Source organism: Staurois parvus, unplaced genomic scaffold (assembly GCF_062004578.1).
Source record: "Staurois parvus isolate SC_StPar_1 unplaced genomic scaffold, SC_StPar_1.0 ptg000025l, whole genome shotgun sequence".
Lineage (NCBI taxonomy): Eukaryota > Metazoa > Chordata > Amphibia > Anura > Ranidae > Staurois > Staurois parvus.
In genome coordinates, this window is record NW_028317821.1 from 11,705,317 (window position 1) to 11,719,167 (window position 13,851).

At 41.1% G+C, this 13,851-nt stretch overlaps 1 protein-coding gene across 2 annotated transcripts in view; it reads left to right on the forward strand.

Annotated features, from left to right (window-relative positions):
- Positions 1 to 273: 273 nt before the first annotated feature.
- CHST11 (carbohydrate sulfotransferase 11) overlaps positions 274 to 13,851 on the forward strand; it is a 271,547-nt gene continuing 257,969 nt past the window's right edge. Inside the window, exon 1 of one of the 2 annotated variants that reach the window (XM_089651840.1) lies at positions 274 to 872. In XM_089651840.1, the coding sequence (XP_089507966.1) occupies positions 755 to 872 (118 nt within the window). In that variant the 5' untranslated portion in view covers positions 274 to 754. The remainder of the gene's footprint in view (positions 873 to 13,851) is intronic. The other variant, XM_089651841.1, reaches the window with a different exon arrangement.

Consider the following 13,851-nt stretch of genomic DNA (forward strand, 5'->3'; position numbering starts at 1 on the left):
AGGAGCTTAAAAATCCGCTAGCGTGCATGGAGCCTTCCAACAGTCAAGACAGCATGACAAATGATCAGCCCCTGACATTTACAGACAGTTGTACAAATCAGTGACGGTTGGCAAGCCTGCTCTGCTGCAGTGTGAATGTGTCCCTTCCCTTCTAGAAGCCGAGCTGTGCACACACCTGCGACGCCAGCAGATGTCATTCCCCTGAGCGGACAGCAGGTGGCGCTGCGGCAGCTGCATTGGTTCTCCGTAGCGGATAAACAAAAGAAGGCGGAGCGCGATGTGCTGTGGCCGGCGTCAGGCTCCGCTGTCCTACTGCTGCCTGTCAGAGCGGCTGAGCCGGTGTGCAGACAGACAGACGGGCAGGCAGGCACAAGGACAGACCGGCAGAGCGGCAGGCAGCTGCTGTCACCCAGCACATGAGCTGTGTCATCAGCCCCGCTCCTATATACATGCAGATACTCCGAGCATCCTCCAAGCAGCACCATCCCCCTCCGCCATAGACAGGAGCATCCCCCGTCCTGTCAGCCATCGGGTCACTGAGGAGGACAGAGACATGTGAATCCATCGTCACACATAGCTGAGGATGGCCATGGTCCCCGGGAGCCCTTCTTCATAAGGAGCCCAGTGTGTGTCGGTCCATCACAGGAGCCCTGAGAGCAGGACAAGTTCTCCAGGAGCAGCCAAGCGCCCATCCATCCATCCCTCCATCCACACCCGGTACAGCCTGGCTGGCTGCCCCCATCCCCTCCGCACTATGAAGCAGGCTCTGATGGAGGTCATGAGAATGAATAGGATCTGCAGGATGGTGCTGGTCACTTGTCTGGGATCCTTCGTCCTGGTCATCTTCTATTTCCAAAGTATGTTACATCCAGGTAAGACAGGCCTTCCATGGGGTGGGGGTGAGGGGGGGGCAGTGACAGCCCCAGGGATGGGGGCCAATGACACATCACACACTCAGGCTGGGTGATCTCCTTCCTGCTGGATGATGGAGCAACTCTGTCTATGGGGCGATGAATGAATCATTCATGACAGATCAGGAGCCAGATGGACCCTCCATCCAGCCAAGTGACATGTGCTTCTGTTGACAACAATAGACACAGAAAGTTGGCCACTGGCTCTCATTGTTGGCTGCAGTTGTCACTTGGCTCCTGTACTGCCTGGCCTCCCTGGATTTTCTGAAATGAACATTTTATACTCCTAATATGTGTTTTTTTTCCCCAGTTGTTTGATTTGCTGTGATCATTACTGGCATTGTAATAACTGTAATTCTTACAAGACAGGAGGAGGAATTTACTAAAACTGGAGCAGACGGAATCTGGAGCCAATCAGATTCTAGCTTTGGCTTCTTCAGTTAGGGATTTACTAAAACCGGAGCAGACGGAATCTGGAGCCAATCAGATTCTAGCTTCGGCTTCTTCAGTTAGGGATTTACTAAAACCGGAGCGGACGGAATCTGGAGCCAATCAGATTCTAGCTTCGGCTTCTTCAGTTAGGGATTTACTAAAACCGGAGCAGACGGAATCTGGAGCCAATCAGATTCTAGCTTCGGCCTCTTCAGTTAGGGATTTACTAAAACTGGAGCAGACGGAATCTGGAGCCAATCAGATTCTAGCTTCGGCTTCTTCAGTTGGGGATTTACTAAAACCGGAGCAGACGGAATCTGGAGCCAATCAGATTCTAGCTTCGGCTTCTTCAGTTAGGAATTTTTTTAAAACCGGAGCAGACGGAATCTGGAGCCAATCAGATTCTAGCTTTGGCTTCTTCAGTTAGAGATTTACTAAAACTGGAGCAGACGGAATCTGGAGCCAATCAGATTCTAGCTTTGGCTTCTTCAGTTAGAGATTTACTAAAACCGGAGCAGACGGAATCTGGAGCCAATCAGATTCTAGCTTCGGCTTCTTCAGTTAGGAATTTTTTTAAAACCGGAGCAGACGGAATCTGGAGCCAATCAGATTCTAGCTTCGATTTCTTCGGTTAGGAATTTTTTTAAAACGAGAGGAGACGGAATCTGGAGCCAATCAGATTCTAGCTTTGGCTTCTTCAGTTAGGATTGGTTTACACTAGTGCAATTTTAGTTGCATGGAATCACACGAAAATGGACATCACATTATTGTCAATGGTTCCCGTTCACATCAATGCACGTTTTTGGAATAGATCCATGTGCTACTTTCATGTTGTTACAGTATGATTTTGGCCCCATTGACTTCAATTGAAACACCAAAAACACGTGTAAAACACATGTACATGTGTTTTCAGCATGTTTGTGGCAGAGTTTGAAGTATTAAGAGCCAGTTCACATGCAGAAAGCAGTCTGGATGTGTTCCGAATGCACATTTTTGATGCATTTTTAGTGCATTCCAGTGCACTTTTCCTCTCCTTTTTTATTCAAAGTTTTTTTTTCTTTTTTTTTTGCTGTAATGTGTTCCGGTGTTTTTGATACGTTTAGATGCATTGTGGTACATTTTTGATGCGCTTTGCTGTGTTCCAGTGCAGTTCCCTGCTGAAACAAAATGCATCTTGTTCTAATTTTGTTGACTGCACTGGGACGCACTGCAATGGTGTGAACTTTGCCATTGGAATCCATGTAACCTACTGTCCAGGCAATTTTGATGCAGAAAAAAACCCCACACTGGACTGCATGTGGTGTGAACCAGCCCTAAATCTATAAAATTCCAAACTACCTGCAGCCCAAAATCCAGTCTTCTGCTACAAAAAAAAGCAAAACATGAAAACGCACTACAAAATTGTGCTGAAAATTGGATTAAGAAGCAGCTGCTCTAGTGTGAACCTAGCCGAAAGCTTTGAAAATAAAAGTTAGAAACTGATTGGTTGCCATGCACAGCTGCTCCACAATGTGTTTGCTCCCATCTTAGTAAATTCCCCCTATGTCATTATTCTATATTTAGTTGTTCTGATGGTATGTAGAGTTTTCACAAACCAGTCCCTAATTACTGATAACAGGACAGGTTTCTAGATTGCTTCAAATCGCAGGTGGAATTATTAGCTCTCTTATTGCCGGTTCACACCAGAACGCGGGGAAACTTGCGTTCTGTGCACATTTCCCACACTGCATTCAAAACGCACTGCATTTGCGATCTGCAGCAGGGTTCAATGTTAACGTAACGTTACCCCAAACGCAGTGCAATTGCCTGCACTGGATTGCATAGTACATAAGTACCATGTGGTCTGGTTGCAGTGTGGTTTTATAAAGTAGTGCATGCACTGCTTTTCATGCGATTCAGCCCATCCAAAATATATGGGTTCAAATTGCACCAAACTGCTCCACATGTGAATTGCACAGGAATATTGAGCACGTTACTGTGTGATTCCTGGTGTGAACTGGCCCTTAAGCATTGAAAATGAAGGCTAGAAACTGGTTGCCATGCATAGCTGCTCCAGTTTTAGTAAATCCCCCTTTGTACTTTATTTTGTTTTTTGTTGCTGGTGTGTACAATTTTCGCAAACCGGTCCCTAATTACTGGTAACAATACATGATTTCTAGATTCAAATCCCAGGTAAAATTATAATCTCTCTTAGGCTGGCCATACACTATACAATTTTCTTACAATTTCTGCCCAATTTCCTTTAGATTTACCTTCAACTATGTAGTGCAAGGGCCTGCCTAATTGGATTCAATTGAAAGTGTTGTTTAGGTTTGACCTCATATTATATGGTTCTTGGTAAATCTAAAGCAAAATTCTCCAGAAAATTGTATAATTTACAGCCAGTCTTAGTTCTGCAAAGTTACTTATTAACACAGCTGTGCTTCAAATGGAGGGTTGGAAAACATGACCTGTTATGGTGGCTTCAGTTTTATTATCCGATTGATGTGAAATGCAAGTAAAACGATTTAATCTGAACCAGTCGAACAATCCTAATTTCCATCTGATTTAGACTAGATTTGGTTAGTCAGCCAGGGTGGGAAATTATCGATCATTTTGTATCAATCGGCAGAACTGAGATGATCTCTCATAAATTTGATCATATTTCAGTCAATCGGAATGAGGTTGCATGGTGGACCAAAATATAATCGATATCTTAGTCCTCATTCACACTGGATGTTTTTACAGCGGCTGTTTTTGGCTTTTGATGCATTTTTCTACAGCTAGTAAACCCCCCAGCATGTTATCCTATGTGTCCATGCACACAGAGACTGGAATCAACATTTTTTGGCTGGATAAAAAACCCCAGAACTAGTGGGTTTCTAGAGGAGTTTTTTAGCTGTAAAAATGCTCTAACAGGGCAAAATGTGGTAAATCTCTGAAAACCGGCATTTTTGGACGTTTTTTTGAGCCAAAACATTTTTTTTTGCTAAAAATAAAAAACGCAAATGTGAAAATACGCCGCTAAACGCTAATCCAAAAAACGCTGAAAAACTAATGTTTTTAATGTGAATTTACACAGCTAACATTACCAGCGTTATTAAAACGCCCAGTGTGCATGGAGCCGTATGATTGCATCTTCTAATGAAGGCCATAGACGGGTCGAAAACCGGACGTTTAAAAAAAAAAACAAAAACGAAAAATCGGTTGTTCAATACGCCGACGTTACCATCAATGGTAAAAAAAAATCAGCTGATTTTTGTCCCGTCTACGGCTGGCATTTAATTACTTCTGTCCCTGCAGAGAGCTCCACTATTACATTTGACATGAAAAAGTATTGCGGTTGCAACAATGTATCCATTTGAAATACAGATGTTTTTATTCGGATACAAATAGATACATTGTTGCAACTGCAATACTTTTCATATAAAATATAATAGCGGACTGGAATTCTTCTTTTTCTTCTTCTTCTTTTTCTTCTTATTTTTCTTCTTCTTATTATTATTTTTCTTCTTCTTCTTATTTTTCTTCTTCTTCTTCCTATTTTTCTTCTTCTTTTTCTTATTCTTCTTCTTGCAGGTCACGGCTCATGCGCAGATTTATTATCGGTAAAACGGTCGACCGATTTTTTTCCAACATTACTGATAAAAAAAATGTGCCAAAACCCCGAAAAACTGCCAACCAATTAACCCATAAGGGTGCGAAAATCGGCCAATTTTCGACCCATGTATGGCCTGCATAAGTATTGATCAAATTCCACTTCCCTGTGTATGGCATATTGTTTGTGCTGTGTTGTTGACTATTGATCATTTATACCTATTGGGTGAGACGAATTGGAAAAGAAATTGATCATTTTATTGAAGCGTGTATGGCCACACTTAGGACTTGCAGAAGTGGCATAGCTGACAGCATTAGTGTTTGTGATGATAGGCTAGACACATAATGATTACAGGACTGATTACAAAGGTAACGGCTGTGTAATCACCGAATGATAGAATAGGCAGGTGCTATGATCAGCATGACTTCAGTGCTTTACCTTGAGAATCACTATGGATTTCCATCCCATGCCTCGCATCTGTAACCAGATTCATCACATATTTCATGTATAGTAATGCTATCTCTAGTAAATGGCTTTGTAAAATCTAATTCATGTCTTCAGTTCATAACTTATTAGTAATGATGCGCTTGGAACTCAGAACTCCTCTGTAGCCAAACTCCGAACTTGCACTCCTTTAAGGTCACTTCCATCTTCTTTCTTCTTTGTGCTTTTATATACATTTACATGCGTATGTGTGTGTTTCTGTGCTTTTGCAGTGCAGAAAAAATGCAGCTTTTTTTGCACTGGACTGCAATAGTGGGAACTATACCCATCGGATTTACAGGAAGAAATGGAACTGCGCCACAGTATATGCTGTTGTGCTTACTAATCAAGCAGCAGCTATCTATCAATGATGTATATCAATGAAAAAAGACGGTATGAAAAAACAGCACTGATTGGAAGATCCTATTACAATACTCTTAGTATTATAGGAATGTTGGAATAGGATCTTTTAATCAGTGCCGTCTTTTTTCATGCGATTCCCATAGGATAACCTGGATTTTGGACTGTCTGTGCAGTTGGCATGCAGTAATAAATGCATCCCTCTGCCTTTGGTGTGAATGGGCCCTACAAGAGCTGCAGGGTGATAATGACCTGACCTGCAGCTCACTGGAGTAAAAAAAAAGGGCACAAATTTGAAGTTTGGCTCGATGTCACCTCTACTTGTCAGTTTGCTGTGTGATCCAGGTGACAGTTAAACTGGCCATAGAGTGAAATTCATCTGGTACAGCAGGAACCGGCTGAATGTCGATCCATCTATGTCTATTCCTGCTCAACAGAAGTCAATTTAAACAATGACTTTTGTTGAATGGTCTGTTGGAAAATTTTCATTCGATTAGCATCTGCAAGCAATTGGCTGCAGCCCTGATCAGTAAATTTTAACAGGAATCCCCGCTGTCAGAACACAATAACACAGTGGGGGTTATTTATTAACCGCTTTAAGTCCGGACACTTTCACCCCCTTCCAGTCCAGGCCAATTTTCATCTTTCAGCGCTATCACACTTTGAATGACAATTGCGTGGTCATGCAACACTGTACCCATATTAGTTTTTTTAGCATTTTTTTGACAGATAAAACTTTATTTTGTTAGAATTTATTCACCACTGGGATTTTTATTTTTTTGCTATATAAAAGATAAAACTTTATTTTGTTAGTATTTATTCACCACTGGGATTTTTATTTTTTTGCTATATAAATGAAAAAGTCCAAAAATTTTGAAAAAAAAGTGTTTTTCTTATAACATTTTGCAAATAGATAATCTTTCTTCATACATTTTGCCCAAAATGTATTCAGTTATCTTTTTAGTAAAAAAAAAATAAAAATAACACAAATTAGTTTATAACCAAAAATTATATTTTTTCACTGTCACCCTAGCAGTACAGTATCACCATAGTGACACTGTACTGCTTGTGGGGGGTGATGAAGATTTTTTTTTTCTTTTTTTACACTGATTGCTTTTACACCCATAAAGACTGTAAAAGCAATCATTTCTATTTCTCTCTGGCTACATTCCTGCAGCCATTGAGAAATACTGCGTGAGCTGTGATTGGTCACAGCTTGTCACATAATACAAGGCTGTTGTGAATAGCCTTGTGCCATGTGACCTCTGTGATCAATCACCTAGATTGTAAGCTCCAAGGAGCAGGGCCCTCCTTTCCCTCTTGTATTGAACTGTATTGTTGCTGTATTGTCTCCCATTATATTGTAAAGCGCTGAGAAAACTGTTATTATTATACAGGATCTAAATCCTGTATAATAATAATAATAATTTCACAAGTAGTAAGCAATGATGTCAGGAAGTGACAGCTTGTTTACTACTATTCATGTGATCACTGATTGGTCAATCAGTGATCACATGAATTGGGACCTCACACAGAGGCCCCATACAGCGATCTGTGTGCCATGCGCTCCCAGGGAGCACGCACAGGCAATGGATGCGGGGGGACGTTTAGAAACGTCCACCCGCGTTGGCAGCGCTCCCTTCCGGCCATTTATCTACATAGGCCGGACTAGAAATGGTTAAAATTGGAGAGTTCAAAATCTGGTGCAGCTCTGTATAGAAACCAATCAGCTTGCAGGTTTTATTGTCAAAGCCTAAAGTGGTTGTAAAGGCTCAAGGTTTTTTACCTTCATGCATTCTATGCATGACGGTAAAAAACCTTCTCTGTGTTGCATTCCCCCCAGCCATTCCTAATACTCACCTAAGCCCCCTCTCGATCCAGCGATGCACACTGGAGTCTCAGCTATCTTGGGACTCCCTCTCCTCATTGGCTGAGACAGAAGAGGGAGCCATTGGCTCCCACTACTGTCAATCCCAGCCAGTGAGCCAATGTAAAGAGATGGGGGGGAGCCAAGCTGTGGCTCTGTGTGTGAATAGGCACACGGAGCAACGGGTGCCCCTATAGCAAGCTGCTTGCTGTGGGGGCACCTGACAGGAGGGAGGGGACAAGAGAGCTTGTGGGGGACCCGAGAAGAGAAGGATCCAGGCTGCTCTGTGCAAAACCATTGCACACAGCAGGTAAATATTGACATGTTTGTTATTTTTATAAAAAAAAAAAGGTAAGCCTTTAGTATTGCTTTAACCTCCCTCGAGGTATTCCTGAGTGTAGCTCGGGGCAAAGTTTCAGTACCACAAGCGGTAACCCCGAACTACACTCGGGTTTACCATGCGGCGCTGCTCCGGGATCTCTTCTTCTCTTACTTTGTCCTGCGCCCCCTCGATGTCCCTCCTGCAGTGTCCCCAGCAATGTCCTCCGGTGGATGCCAGCATCTGTCTTCTGGGTTCCGTTCCCTGCGATGTCAGGACGTACGGGGACGGAACAGCGGGAAATTTGAAAATGGCAAAAAGTGACATTCACTAAATTCACTAAAATCACATAGTAAAACATTACTGTATCAAACCATTTCACATACATTTTGTCCCTAGTGCTTTGTCCTGTGCCCTGCCTGCATTTTTACTCTTCTTTCTGCCTGGAAACTGAGAAACGTCCATGGCGTCCAAAAAGCGTTCCTTTAGGTCAAAATCGGTTTTAGACCAGCTAGAGAACAGCGATAGTAAATCAGAACCACTTGCAGAATTGAGTGATAATGATGATTCGTGGGGAAATTCATCATCGGACACTGAAAACGATTTTGCGACTTTGCTCAGTGATGTGCAAACTTGGCGCTATATTTCAAATTTCAGTGTTTTTGGTTTGATTATATTATTGAATGAAATTTATTATTATTATATTATTATTTTTTATGATTATTTATTAAATTAGAATTTATGATTTTGTGTTTCAAATTTTATCATACCCGGGATGTTTACTAGACTCTTGTTCGTACAGATTTCAGTGAGTTATTCCTAGAAATTACAGGCCTACAATAAAAAACAACATATTTCCATGCAAAAAAATGTACCGCTTTGAGCACAGATTAATTTAATAAGCTTTAATAAGCTGAAGTTAGAAGTTGATTGGCTGCCACGCACACTTGCACCAGATTCTGTGTGTACCCGTTTTAGTAAATCTCCCCCAGTGAGGAAGATTCCTCTATTCACCTCACTTACGTAGCTGACTGGGCCTGTTGGATCTCCTTTTTTTTTTTTTTTTTCAACCAGCCATTTATTGGTTGCCTAAGACTAACAACACACAGGTGATTTTTTATTTTTTTTTCCCCTCTAGAGAATAATCTCTGCTATGCATGGCTAATAGCAGCAATTAACAGTGACTTATAACTAGCAATTTATTTGTTAAAGTCACTAGCGATTTTCTACAGCATTCGGTTGTGCTCAGATACCAATCACTCTCCTCCAGTAATTTGTAGGTTAGCGTAGATAGTAATTGCTGCAACATTTCATGGAAAATTATTAACAGCAAATGGCGCTAAAGATTTTTGCCACCTAAAATGAGATTATGATAAATCTCGATCGCAAATCGCTTTAAAAATGTCATTGTTAGCGATGCTGTACAAAATCATCATGACTTTCTTAGTGACCAGTCGTAACAAAACAGGGAGGGGGGTGTCACTGCAAGAAAATCGCCTGTATCTCATCAGCCTTACTATTGAATACCTTTTCAGATCACCAATTATTAATTCCAATGTTCAGTGTATCTGGGGTTATCTTTGTTCCCATCTGCTTTAGGGTTTATTCGCATATGTCAGAAATGTGTCATAAATACCTTTAGATATCTGCCTCAAGTAGTGCAATAAACAGCAGAATGTGCCATAGATCCAGGTATGCATGGAAAGGTGTCATGGCCACAAATATTGGCACTCCTGTATTTCTGTCAGATAATGCACCACATCCCCCAGAAAATTGTTGCATTTACAAATGTTTAGGTATTCTCATGTTTAATTCTTTTGTTTGTATTGGTATGACACAAAAAAGTGAAGAAACAAAAAGCCAAATCTGACACATTCCACGCCAAACCCCAAAATGGACTGGACAAAATTATTGGCACCCTCAATTTAAAATTTGGTAGCACAGTGCCTGCCAGTGATTACTCGCCGACACCCGGTGACTTTCGAGGATCTCCGACAGGGAGGAGAACGGGTTTGTTTACTAACAGTTCCCCTCCCTGTCAGCTCGGGCACACTGTTTTGATTGGATGTGCAGTGTGCCCAAGCTGTGTGATTACAGTGAAGCACACTGACACAGCCCCCTAGCAAAACATAGCAGACAGTTAACCCTTTGATCGCCCCTCATGTTAACCCCTTCCTGCCCAGTGCCATTAATCCAGTGTCAGTGCTTTTTTTTTTAGGACTGATCACTGTATTGGTGTCACTGGGGATGTCAGTGACACCAAGTCAGTTCCCCCAGTGTCATAAGTCACTGATCGCAGCCATTACTAGTAAAAATAAAAAATTAAATAAAAAATCCCAGTATATATATATATATATATATATATATACCGCCATTTGTAAATGCTATAACTTTCATGCAAACCAATTCATTTATTTGTATTGGGATTTTTTATAGCAAAGACATGTCTCAGTATACATATTGGCCTAAATTTATGACGAAATTTATGACAATTTTTTACATATTTTTACTGGACATGTTTAATAGCAAAAAGTCAAAATATTGTTTTTTTTTTCTCAAAATTGTCGGTCTTTTTTTTTTTTAAGCACAAAAAATAAACAACGCACCGACGATCTAATACCACCAAAAGAAAGCTCAATTTGTGGGGAAAAAAGTTTGTAAATGTAATTTGGGTGTAGCATTGCATGACCGCGCAATTGTCAAAAGTAAAGCAGCGCCATAACGCAAATAATGGCCTGGTCAGGAAGGGGGGTAAATCCTCAGGAGGGCGAGTCGTTAACCAATTTAGGCAATCTGTTGTCACCTTCTAAAATGGCAAAAGATTCCTTGCCACTGGGCAGATTTACTAGTGGCAAATGGCTCTCTAGAGCTTGGTGAATGAGGAAGAGCTCTGCTGACGTCTGTCCTCTAATCATGTGTGAGAAATGCTTTTGAATTTTCAGCAAAGTAAAATTTCACCGTATTCACTAAGCTTTGGGGAAAATTTGCTTGCAAAGTGAACAGCCTATTCTGCTTTACAAAATGAACCTCATCGTCTGTTTTTAGTAATTACAGAAAGAGATCTTATGCTGGCCATACACAGTTCACTTTTTTTTGATCAGCCAGTGGGCTGATTGACAAAAAACAAGCAAAACAGATTCCTAAATCAACACAAGCAAGGTGAATGGAGGATTCCCCCTGCTAAGATATTGTATTCTGAAGCAGGGACTTTCCGCTGTCACAATACACTGATCATTGGCTGCAGCTGCTGATCTAGAGAACATTTCCAATGTACCTGTTCAACAGAATTCAATCGTTCGATCAATTTTTGTTGAGCATAATGAAATGTATAATAATAATGAAAATGTTGACTTTTGACTACACAGATTACCACAAATGTATTCCTTATTGAATCGACCATATCTGGATATCTGTTACTGCATTTATCTGCACAGATCCACACAGACACAACACAATGCACATAGAATACAATTGTTTTCTGTGTGCTCTGTTCAAACCATAAAGTGTGTTGAGGTGTGCTGCATAAAAATTCACAATATCTGCATTTTTTTTCTTTTTTTCAGAGCACTGCATGGCACCACATGTAACTGCAGTGCATCGCAATGTGCTGTGACGCAAGGAGTTGAATGAAATGTCATGGGAATGCAGGCTGCACGTTTTCCCTCTTCCCCGAAATAACTATACTTATTATTATATTATTATTATACAGTATTTATATAGCACCAAAAAGTTTGCTCAGCACTGTACATTATAGTGGGGGACAGAACATGAGACAATACAGTAACAATACAATACACGAGGGGTTCGAGGAGGGTTCGAGGGCCCTGCTCCTTGGAGCTTACAATCTAGGAGGGAGGGGATAGTGGTACAGGAGGAAGTGACTGTGGGGGATGGAGTGGTAGGAGGAGTGGAGGAGGTCAGCAGTTAGGTGAGGGCAGGATAGGCTTCCCTGAAGAGATGGGTTTTCAGGGTGCGCCTAAAGGAGGAGGGTAGGTGACAGTCTGATGGATTGGGGTAGTGAGTTCCAGAGGATGGGGGAAGACCTGGAGAAGTCCTGGAGTCGGGCATGGGAGGAGGGGACCAGGGAGCTAGAGAGTAGGAGGTCTTGTACTTAAGTTAATTTAATTTGAAATAATGACACACACACAATATTTCTTCTGTTGGCATAAAATTTGGGCCGCGGCACTTTTATTGGTAATTCACATAACATAAATTAAATTTGCAATATAATTTATTCAAAACTCTTACACTTTAATTATCGACCATGAATAAACTTGCTCAGTCATTAAGGACTCGAGCTATCTGAAATAATTCAATCAATAAATTCCCCTTTTCTATAGAAAAAGTGACACAAACCACATAAACAGTGCCTTGCGACAAAGGAGGGAGTGTGGGGAGCCTATTGGCCAACTCTGACCAACTGGGAGAAATCTGTCACGGAGTGCCCTTTATATAATGAGCCCCTAAAATTCCAGAATGTTCCAGGTCATGTGATTTTTCCCACTTTTTCCAAAGTCACGTGGTTATTCTCTTCCTGCTTTTTTTCCTGTCAGATTTCTTAAAGGGGCCTTAACCTAATTCCTACCTATTCCTAAGGAGAATTTTTTTTCTTCTTTTAATTAATAAGGGATGGCATCCGCATGCCCATGCTTTTGGGCTCATATGTTAGAGCCCTCGTTTTTCATTCTGTAATATTAACAGTATAAGGCCTCATGTACACGGGACACTTCTTAACTATGAAAACTGAATGCAGGAAAACGTAGGTTAAAAACGGCTGTTTAGCTGCATTTGCATAATGCGTTTATGTGCATTTAGAAGCGTTTTTTAAAGATAAGCACAGGAGAGGCTCCCAAATGCCCAGAATGCACTGAAAAGTGGTAAATTATTAACCATTTCAGACTGTTTCAGAGAAATACAGAAAGTAGAAGCAGAGACAGCACTATGTGTTGAGATTAGCTTAGATGTTGCTCATTAACATTACTTTTGTTTCCAAGGGTGGGAAAGGTGTCTGGTGGAGGGAGTCATTAAGGCCACCTGGTAGGGAGTCTTCATGAGGAATTTGAGGTGTGAATGGGCATTAAAATTTCTTTTGTTTCCAAGGGTGGGAAGGTGTCTGGTGGAGTGAGTCATTAAGGACACCTGGTAGGGGGTCTTCATGAGGAATTTGAAGTGTGAATGGTCATTAACATATCTTTTGTTTCCAAGGGTGGGAGAGGTCTGAGGTGTGAATTGGTCATTACAATGTGTCACAAGCTTGGTAGGAACATCCTGTGTTCAGTGTTTTGTCCATTTGAGTACCTTGAAAACGCTTTGCATGCATTTTTTATGATAAAAAAAGGATCTGGATAGCATCAGGAACTGGAAGAGTTAAAAAAAAATTCAAATGCAAATGCTTATAAATGCGATTTTCCACGTTTAGAAGCATTTTGCATTTGAAACGCTGATAAAATCGAGTTTCAAAGTTCGCTGATAAAATCGAGTTTCAAGTTTTCTGCATTCAAAAAAACGACTGTAAACTCAAATGCCTGTAAACGACGATGTGTACATGGACACATAGGAAAACATTAGGGAGAGTTCAGGGGCTGCTGAAAAGAACGCTGAACAGCTCCTAAACTTGTTTATCAGCTGCAGTGTACATGAGCCCTAAGAAAAAAAAAAAGCAAAATTTATGATGCGTTTAACAATGCCCTTCACACAGCTCTGACGCATTATATGGCACATAATGCCTGTAGGGTGGTGTGAATGAGCCCTAAGTGTATTACCTAAACAGTGATGACAATTTATCTTAGTAATCATTGGCAGAAATGCTTTATTATGAGGTGGCAAAATTTAGTATTGTTGATAGTCTGTCCACACTTCTATTTCAGGTACTTCTATATCGCCGTCAATTTACACAGCACTT